This window comes from Dinoponera quadriceps, unplaced genomic scaffold (genome assembly GCF_001313825.1).
Source record: "Dinoponera quadriceps isolate SergipeBrazil2010 unplaced genomic scaffold, ASM131382v1 scaffold1609, whole genome shotgun sequence".
Classification (NCBI taxonomy): domain Eukaryota; kingdom Metazoa; phylum Arthropoda; class Insecta; order Hymenoptera; family Formicidae; genus Dinoponera; species Dinoponera quadriceps.
The window spans coordinates 241,580-251,987 of NW_014555756.1; the positions used below are offsets into that span (position 1 = coordinate 241,580).

General features: G+C 51.9%; 1 protein-coding gene across 4 annotated transcripts; it reads right to left on the reverse strand.

Moving 5' to 3' along the window:
* Positions 1–538: 538 nt before the first annotated feature.
* Positions 539–9,752, reverse strand: LOC106745346 (acidic leucine-rich nuclear phosphoprotein 32 family member A-like). 4 transcript variants are annotated; one of them, XM_014620879.1, is made up of 8 exons: positions 9,144–9,752; positions 2,511–2,654; positions 2,191–2,310; positions 1,974–2,086; positions 1,782–1,882; positions 1,620–1,699; positions 1,291–1,381; positions 539–1,074 (listed from the first exon to the last, which is right to left on the reverse strand). In XM_014620879.1, the coding sequence occupies exons 1-8, from the start codon at positions 9,189–9,191 to the stop codon at positions 1,013–1,015; spliced, it is 759 nt and encodes a 252-aa protein (XP_014476365.1). In that variant the 5' UTR covers positions 9,192–9,752; the 3' UTR covers positions 539–1,012. The 4 variants fall into 4 exon arrangements, with proteins under 4 accessions (XP_014476365.1, XP_014476364.1, XP_014476363.1 ...); XM_014620878.1 differs by lacking the exon at positions 9,144–9,752 and adding an exon at positions 4,769–4,945; XM_014620877.1 differs by lacking the exon at positions 9,144–9,752 and adding an exon at positions 4,641–4,760.
* Positions 9,753–10,408: the final 656 nt, after the last annotated feature.

A 10,408-nucleotide genomic window follows, 5' to 3' on the forward strand; every position in this document is an offset into this window, starting at 1 on the left:
TCCCGGTTTCCTTTTTTTTTATTTCTTTTTTTCTTTCTTTCTTTCTTTTTTTGTCTTTTGACTTACTTCCCGATCCCGTCCCACCCTCGTCGGATATATACGCTCACATACACGAGCAACATATACTTCTCTCTTCCTCTCTCTCTCTTTATTTTCTGTCCCAAAAATCACAGAGGCATATAATGCACCTCGATGTATGGTGTAAACCTGTACAAAAGTTGTTCCTCGCGTTTACTCTATACTTATTTTTTTTTTCGCGGTACAATAATAATGTATTTAAAATGTAACTTATGTAACCTTAGTACTGATTAACGATGACCGCATTCCAGCGTGACCAGCCTTTGGCCGACTGGAGCTAACAGACAAATATGCTCCTTCAAGTGTAAAACTCCACTGCCTCCTTCTGCCTATTTCTGTCTCTTTCGCGCGCATACATACATACATACGTACACACGCACGCACGTACGCACACACACACACATACACAGGCTGCATACGCTCTCTCTCTCTCTCTCTCTCTCTCTCTCTCTCTCTCTCTCTCTCTCTCTCTCTCTTTCAATTTCGCCCTCTCCCTCTCTTTCACTCGCTTTCTCTTCACGATTCATTTAATATTCGATCTTCCGTACACTCTATGCAACACCACTAATACTCTAACTATATACTCTATATAAAATATCGTTAGTATAACTAAAACTGTGCTGTGTCCAGCTGGAATGCAGCCCTATTTTTATGCCAGCATCATTCATTTCCTTCCCCTTATTTCTCTCGCAAATCTACCATTCATATATCCCACTTCACCTACTCAACGGCAAATCTTTTGTTGTTACACAGACAATTTTCCTTCAGTCAATGATTTACTGATAAATTCACATCACTAACTGTAGAGTCTGTCATTGGTCGGTCGATTAGTTTGATTCCCAGCTGTTCACTCGGCGTCGCAATTATTGTTATTATTTATACGAATTTTACACTCATTCAACAGTACCAGAAATTTGCCTCCATCTTAAGTGTTCTAGTTCCCTGAATCGCCTCCGTCTTCATGTTTTCTTTTCTTTCCTCGTGCAGGTGACAATTCTGTACAGAATTCAGCACCGTTGTAAAAAGCAATGAAAGTCAGCCAATAGTAAAGAATACGAGATGTGAGTGAAGATCAATTTCGCGGATATAATGCGAACGAATTCCCTCCTCTTATTCGCTTCGTTACGTTAAAAGAAACTACATCGTGCTAACCTCAAAATCCTAAATAGAAACGATAGCGAGGAAGTAAGAAAAATTCAAAAAATCTCGTACCTTCCTCTTCGTCCTGCTCTTCGTCCTCGTTATCTTCATCATCGTCTTCTTCTTCTTCTTCACCCATATAATCCTCCTCGTCAGTGTCATCCTATCATATTGACATATTTATTTTTAATCACATTGAAAAACTGGGTCGTGTTGTACTGTAAGCCATAGAATAACTTACACACACGTTTTCATAATTACGTTACGGATAATGAGCGTCTAATGAGCGAAACAACTCAATGAACGTACTGTTCATCCCTAAGCATGCTTCGGTATCACATTGTGGACGATTGCAGTTCCGCATTATAAATTATTTAAGATACAAAGCGAACGAAACTCACTTCAAGGTTGTCTTTGTAGACTACGTCTAATCCTGGTTCTTCATATTCAGCTACGAAATCATCCTCTTCCTCGTCTGAAACTATAATTTCAATATAAGTACACGTTATTACCATCTACAATTTTCGTAATTATTGTAATATCAAAACACTTTCTCAACCAACCGTCTTCGCTTTCTTCTTCGTTAGCGTCGCCGTCTCCGTCTTCGTTACCGTTGACTTCGTCGTCCTCGCTTTCATCAACTTCGTCATCGTCAGCGTCAAATCTGAAAATTAACAGAAAAATCAATGATTGATTGGTTTGCGAAGAGAAAAACATGATTTAGCGTGCTGCCGGCTCTCTGTACAATTTCATACCCGTCAAGATATCGTAAGCTAGGGATCAGATTGAAGACTTTCTCTCTATAATTATCCATATTTGTCACTTCATTGTTGAAGAGATCCAGGCTCTTGAGGTTCTTGAACTCTTTCTGAAATATACAAAAGGACCTTGCGTTAGCGCGATTGTCGTTTATTTTACTTGACGACGACGAATAGGCGCCTCACGAGGCACGTAACAAGCGTGAGAACTTACCAACGGCTGTAGCGTGTCAAGATCTTTGATCTTGTTCCCACTCAGATTCAGATGAGTTAATTTGGGACTCGAATCGAGCAGATTTAAACCGCCCGAAATCCGATTGTCGCTCAACTCCAGCTGCACAACAGAACGACATTTTGCCTTTACATCATGTGAAAGGAGAAAGAGAGAGAGATTCGCTCTCTCACGATAAATGGAGTTACGCATCATTAATGTATCCTTCTCAAATCGTGCTCAATATTTAGACATTCTTTCAACATTCAACAACAACCATCGCGTCGGAGTATTTACTTTGCGATAAAAGCGTACATACGTACCTTCTTAAGACTGGATAACTTTGGGAAGCCTTTTAGACTGGTAAGACCCACATTGATGAGACTTAACGATTCTAGGGAGACAAACTCGCTTGTCAGACCCACGATTTGCGTACTCCGACAGTTATCAAGAACAAGCTCCTTGATCTAGAACAGAGAAATGAGACACATACAGCGCGTGAGTCACTGGAATCACCTATAACTATTTACATTAACAAACAAGAAAACCGGGAGGGAGAACCGGTCGTCGATCGTTTAAAGCAGAGCACAACATGCATATGCGATATACGATAGAACAAAATGCCTCATCATGTCGCGCGGAAAATTGAAACGGATCGTGCAATTTTCCAGACTGGTATTTATTAAATTACTCGTGAGCGCGAAAACGAGCGCGCGGCACACGCACGTACAGGGCGTCCCGATCGGGTACGAACGTCGACCGATCGAAATCCGTATCATCGTGGCCCAGTAGCGCGGCACGTATGGCACTACTTTGCGCGGTATCTCTCGTAAACGAGAGGAAAGAGAAGATGGATCGCCGAGGGAAAGAGAGAGAAAGAGAGAAGGCAGGGTAAAACGGGCAACAGTCGAAAAAAGTCGGCCGGCGTCCTTACGCTAAAATTCAAACGAGCGATAAGCTTTCGCGGGAGATGGGCTATTTTATTGATCGAAGAAAGAGAAAGGCGAGAGGGCGAGAGCGGAGCCGGAAAGGAGTCAGTGGGGTGGAGGTGCGGGGTGACGAGGCGTGCGCGCGCGCTCTCTCTTTCTCTCTCTCCGGCTGGAGAGAGAGAGAGAGAGAGAGAGGGAAAGGAGAAAGGGGAGGAGGCGTGACGGTAAGCGGAGTGCATGCCGCGTCTTGTTTAGCGGCGTCGGAAAAGCCGGCAAGCGACAAGCATGGACTGCGGCACGCGACGCCGAGTACGAGAGGTGGGGGGAAGGGGGGTATCGATATCTCGTTGCTGGAAGAAGTATCGATGATGCTTCCGCCCTATCGATATCTCGGTGTCGCATTTGCTTTTTTTCGTTTCACACCGTCGATTCTTGCTGCTTGATCCGCATTGAAAAAATGGCCGTTCCGTTTTGGCGCGTTTTTCCGGTCGGGTTTTCGGAGCATCTCGCCAACGACACGATCCCACCTCCTATTCTCCTTTCCCCCCTTCCGTCTTTCATCGCTTGTGATATCCGAAGGAACAAATGACGCAATGGATGCGCTTCTCCGGATACTTGATGCGCCGCGTCACGAAATCCGCACGTCGCGTGGTAAATTTGCATAACGAGGTAACACGGCGTCTCAGGGCCCCCGTTCCACGAGCATGGCGATGAATCAAATCGATTGGATGCTCATTGAACGTTTAGTTGAATTTTTGCGGGCGACCTTGTTGTCAGGTTTCCGGTCACTATTCCTCGCATGTGTGTGTGTTTGTGTGTGAATCAAGATATTCCTCGTACATCTACACTCTGTTATGCTTTTCGTCACGTCCACCAGGGACATATGCCTGACGCCGATCACGGTGGTGGGCATCGTTACGCGAGTCATAGGAGCGGATCAATGATAGTCACGCAGAGGGCAAGGAGGGGCACCGCGTACGTGTCACGTCGTTGAACTTTTCGAACGACGTGACATTTTCGATTTTGCAATCGTCGCGCTGCAGGACCGAGAATCAGTGACCAACGAACTTCGAAATTACCGTACGCATTGCGTGCACACATACGCGCGTGCAAGAGACCACGCACGAGACGAAATTTTTCTTTCCACATATGTATTATTTTTCCCGTGCAAAATCCCTCAGCAATTTCACGTGAGTCGGCGTAAAAACACGAAAGTCCGCGCGTCAACAATTCAAAAAGCTTCGCGACGAAGCACGGTAAACGAGAAGCGAGATGATAACGGGGGGGAGGGGGCGCCCGGCTTTGCGCCACACCCTAGCTACGGCTCTGCGAACGCCCACGCACGTACGAGCGGGCGACGCCGCGTGGACGATGCGGCGGCGATGCACCTGAGAAAGTCGGGCGATGCCGGCTGACATCGGCCGGGCACGACGACGATGAGGCGCGAACCACGGCGGTACTATGTATATAACGTCGCGTCGCGCCGCCTCGACGGAAAAAAAAGCAGAGTGCGTACATGCGTACGTGCGCGTGACTCCTCCGCCGTGAGTCTCGGCGGCGGCCGGCCGGAGTCACCACCGACGACGGAGTGGACTCGTCCAAGATGGCGATGCGGTGATTAGCGGGCGACATATATACACACGCACACACACCATGAAGCGCGCGTGGTGCGTACCCACGCGCCGGGACGACGCGATCGACGTATCGGCGTCGCGACGCGTATTCTCTCCCTTTTTCATCTCCGGCAGGCGGAAGTGTGTCCTCCGTCTGCGGAAGAGTTCCGGCGCCGCGGCATAATGGCGACATCCAGCCGTCCGCGTGCACGCGCATCTCTCATGGCGGAACGAGCGGTGTGCGCGCGCGCGGGAGCAGCGAGCGAGCGAGCGACTGTTTCATTTACATAACGCGGCGCCGAGGTGCGCACGCGCGCTCTTCGCGCGATCTGCCGCGCGTTTTCGCTAATCGGGACCGTCGTGGCGACGCCTTGACGTTAGAAAATACAACGGCTAAGTAGTCATGTCCGTCGAATTATAGTTTCCACGTTTCAGGATCGCGCGAGACGATCTCCGTCGACGTCGCGAGAAACGAACATCCCGCGAGACGAAGTCGCGCGTTTCATTTCGCGACTTACTAGGAACTCGCCGATGATTGACGGACTTCCGAGATTCTCTTCAATGTCGAGCGGAAATGCTTTTTCGTTAAGAACGCATCGTGTGCTCACGTGGCCGAAAAGAACGCGAGGAGCTGATATCAAGATGGCGAATTAATACTTAACTCAAATTATTATAATTATTTGTGACAAACTTGTCATATTAATAATTGATACGAGTTTTCGAGATATACCTGCTCAGCGCCGACGGAACCGACTAAGCCGGGCGATGGAAAGGAGAGGGAGAGAGAAAGGGAGAAACTAGACGCGTTTTCGGGGCTCGCTCGAAAGTGGTACCACCTCGTCGCGGCTTTTTCACTCCGATCGATGTCACACCGATAGCAGAAAGATTCCCGGAGAACGATCATTGTCGACGAGCGGGCGGCACGGCGCACACCGGCGGTCTCTCGCACGCGCATCATCGCGCCGTAAACGCTTTATCGCTGACAAGAACAACGCGTTCTAGAAAGGAAATTTCCTAAGAGACATGCTGTAAACTGCCGTCGGTCGCCTGTTGGGTGTGTGTGTGTGTGTGTGTACGTCTGTCCGTGTGCATTCGCGAGGATTTTCACGGATGCGAGTACAGGCATGATCGATCGTCGGCCGCGCAATTAATCGGTTCTCCTCCATTCGGCCACGATTTATTCGCAACCCCCGAAGTCTCGACGCAGTTCACGCACCGCGGAAACGCGTGTGCTCTTCTGCCCGCGTTGGTATACCTGCGACCGACGCTTCTCGCATTTCCACTCCTCTCGGCGATTATTCTCGCGAGGATCGATCGATCGATCGCGAAAAACGACACAAAGTAGGTACACGCTGCGAAATCTCGTTATCGCACCGGCGTGTGTCAATCGGCCGGCACTTTTTCTTATTTCCGGGGGGAAATGTTGCCGGCGGCGGTTATTGTGTGTGTGTGAAGTTCACGACGGGATCACGCGTACGCATACTCGGTTCTCTTCGCAATTAGTCGCGCCTAATTAACGGGCACGCCACGCGGGCGTTAATGGAAAATGCGGCGCATTTCGCCGGAAAATCGACCGTCGAAGTATCCTCTCTCTCTCTCTCTCTCTTTCCTCGCTCAGTCGCATTAATCTCTGTCGCATTTCGCGGCCTGCGACTCTCGCCGGTAAGAGCCTTCTTTGTTATTCTCGGGTCGTGTGTTCGCCCCGTGAATATCTTATCTCGCGAGCATGAACCTGTATAAATATATTTATCGGTACGATCGATCTGATTTGACGAATTTACTCGAGGAACGCACATAGAGAGAAAGAGAGTCTGCTGACCACGGATCGGATATAAATCCATCCCGGCGGATATCTCACGGCGGGTTTCGTTGTCGCGCGCGCGCACACGCATCTGACACGCGACTGACGCGCGCGCGAGATTTCATCAATCACTTACGTAACTTATTATTACACTGTGCGGTCATGTCGGTGGGCAAACGAATTTCTAAGTCTTCGCGCCGACGATAACTCGACGATTAACTCGCGGCAATCGCGGCGTGATTTTTCTCCCTCATATGCACGAACAACAATGGTGCGTCGTCGGAGTGATTCATATTCTCGAGCGTTACATTATAGCGAAATCATCATCGCTGCCATGTAGTCCGTCACGCGAGTGCGATTTCTGTGTGCGTACGCGCTCGTCCGAATTTTTATCGGCGATTTCGCATCAGTCGATATGTTTAATAGCTTTGAATTCTCGATATCGGAAGAGAGAGAGAGAGAGAGAGAGAGAGAAAGAGAGACATATGCGCGAATCTGTAACTCAAAGAACGGGCGGATTCCGGTGAGAAATTCAACCGGAATCAATCGGCATCACGATCTCCGTTGGGTTGGGTGTTAACCCATTACGGCGCTCGCGTGCCTGCATGCGTGTGTGTACGTACGCAAAATACATCGCGCATACAGGTGCGCGAGCTGGTAGACGACGAAACGAGAGTATTTCGCACGTCGAAATGCAACTAGTGACTAGCCGCTATTTAATTTTCGCGACCGGATAGCAAGAGGAATTTTTACGAGGACGCGACTCGCGCGGACCGTGCATCCAGCTGTGGGGCACGCACGGCGAAGTTGGCGTATGTTCGAGTTTCATCATTACGTCAGAAATCGAATCGAACGCGCACACACCTCGTCTGTTGAGTCTGTTAACGCGCGGAAGTGAAATCGCGCGACAAAATATATCGCACCGCGTGTGTAACCGGTGCCGCGCGTAACACGACGAAAGAAAAGAGAGTGTGTGCGTATGCGTGTGAGTGAGTGAGTGAGTGAGTGAGTGAGTGAGTGAGAGAGAGAGAGAGAGAGAGAATTGTGTGTGTGTATGTGTGTGAGAAGAGAGAGACACAGAGAGGGAACTCGAGTGAGATCGATTATCCGCAGATACAAAGTCAAGCGACGAAGTCACCGCGAGAGATCCACCATTAATTGCAGGGAACACGCTGCTGGTGCGCGCACGACGCGCGTATCTGTGATCGCGCGCGTCTCACTTTTCACGCTACCAGAAAAACGACCGCCTTTCGTCGAAATTACCGTCCTCGTCATAATCATCGTCGTCGTGTCGCTGTGCTCTCTCTCTCTCTCTCTCGCGCGCGATCGGTGTAACGCGAAACGTATCTCCTCGCGACGCGATAAGAGCGAGGCAGCGGCGAATAAACGATCGCGTACGTATAAACGCGCGCGATTAAGGAACACGCAGCGGCGACACGTAACCCACCGCGTCGCCGTGCACTGGCATTTCGACAGAGCGCGGCGATCTCGCGCGCATCGTTGTCGCCGTGCTGCTCGATCCCTTGCGCCCGTGTAGCGTTCACCAAATTTCTCACTCGCACGAGCGAGCGAGCGAGAGAGACGGACGCGCGCGGGGAGAAGGACGAAGAAAACCGAGACGCGAGCGAGAGAGAAAGACGTACAGCGCGTCACGATGCCGATCGCCGCGCGAGATCACTTCCGAGGGCGAGAGAAGGCGATTGGTCGCGTCGTCGATCGACGCGCGCGGTCGCCTCTCGTGAGAGTGAGAGAGAGAAACCGAACGAAATAGAACGACGTACACGCGGCGAACGAACAGGCTGAAAGGGAGAGAAAAATATCGGGGAAGAAATGGAGCCACTCGGAAGGATGTAGGCAAGCGACGTGCGGAGTGCGTGCGAAGGTGCGAGAAAGAGAGGGAGAAAGGGGGATCGAGAGAATCGAGAAGCCTCTCCAACGCGCCATGCCCGTTGCTCGTTCGCGGCCATCGTCAGTGCGTGCATATGCCGTGTCCCGGTCGGAGACGACCGTCCACGGGACCGACGGCGGCCACGCGGTCGCCGTCAAGACGAAATGCAGAGAACGAGGCGAACAGCAGACAGAGAAAGAGAGAGAGAGAGAAACAGAGCAGCGCGCCACATTGTAGCGAATGCGTGGTGTTGTCGCCGCGCGGCCACCAAAGCGCGAGAGGCAACACGGCGATTCTGTCTTTTCTCTCCCTCTCTCTCTCTCTCGTTCTTTCTTTCTTTCTCACCGTCCCTCTTTCGCGGCAACGGCGAACGCCGCCGCCGACTGTTTAACTCGGTCGTGCGGCGGCCGCAAACCGCGAGGACCCAGGCGGTAACGACAACAACGCAACGCGACGCAACGAGAAAGAGACGATGACAACGACGGCGACGCACATCGTCGCGTGGCACAGGCACGCGACGCGAGCACCGCGTAAATGCGTGGGTTCTCCTGTGCACGTAATAAAGGAGCGCGTGCGAATCGCAGAAAGAGAGAGAGAGAGAGAGAGTACACACTCGAGAGAAACACACATCGGGCGAGAAGACGCACAACACCGGGGTGGGAAGGGGAGATAAAGATTGAACGCAGCAAGCGAGAATGAAAGAATACTGAAAAGATGTGCCTTACGTCGCCGGGGTTTCTGCCCCGCTTCTCGAGCTCTATCCGCTTCTCCATGGCCGGCACACAGTCCCAAACCGCTCTCTCTCGCGCTGGCTCCTCGTTCCGCCGCTTCGTACGCGCACACCGCGAATCGCACACCCGCCGTACGTCCGTACGTCCGTCCGTCCCCACCGCCTCCTGCGTCGCAACACCACCAACTACGTGCCAGCAACCTTGCTCTCTCTCGGGCCGGGAATATAATATGACGGACGGACACAGCCGAACCACGGTCGGTCACCGGACAGTGCGCGGACAGGGAGCCACCACTGCTGCTGCTGCCGTGCGTGCGTGCTCGCTCGCTCACTCGCTCGCTCACTCACTCACTCGTTCACTTGCTCGCTCGCTCGCTCGTTCGCCCGCCTGCTTGCTTGCGTGCGTCGCGCGTTCGTGCGTGCCGGAGAGAGCGAGAGAGAGAGGGAAAGAGGGACGACAGATAGAGAGGGGTGGGAGAAAGAGAGAAGAGCCGACGACCAAGACACCGCGGTTCGATTCCGGCCTAGGCCCTTACGTGCCGCTCTCTACGTGTCTCTACGCTCCGACTCACCGGACTGGCGCGGCCCCCACACACAACAACACAAACCGCACCGGAGGCGGGAAACGCGACACATGTCTGGCACTACTTTCGAAGCGGCCAATCCGAATGCTCGGCGCGGTCGCCGCCATCTGCCGGCGTCGCGGCGGAAGCGGCGTCTGAGCGCGCCTCTTTTTGAAGCCGTTTCGAACTGTTGCAGGAGAACCGACGTGATTTTCTCACAGGAGCCGCGCCGTACTAGGGAAAAGAAGGAGTACGTGCTCGCATCGCGGACGCGAATCACGTCTTCTTCCGACCGGAGAGAAGAAAGAGTCATATTTACACTCGGTTTTCCAAATCACTCGATCGTCTCGAGTTTTAGCACGTGGAGAGGAGCATGCTGACGAGCAAAGAGAAGAGCGAAGGTACGCAGAGAGTCGCGCGCGCGCGACAGAGATAGTCCCGCGCGGAGAAACCCTCTCGCGCCGTCCGCCTTCGCCAGGTGCGGAGACTCCGCGCGCGCGAAAGGTTGAGATCAATATGCGCCCATTGATTGCACCGCTGCTGCGACGCTACTGCGTCGACCTACCTCGTCGGGCACGTCCTCTCCTTGGCTCTCTCTCTCTCTCTAAACTCCCGCGAGCTTAACGCGTCGCGAACGCGTCCGCCCGTGTTACGTTCGTCGGCGCGCATTTCCACCCGCATCGTCGTCGAGCGAGTG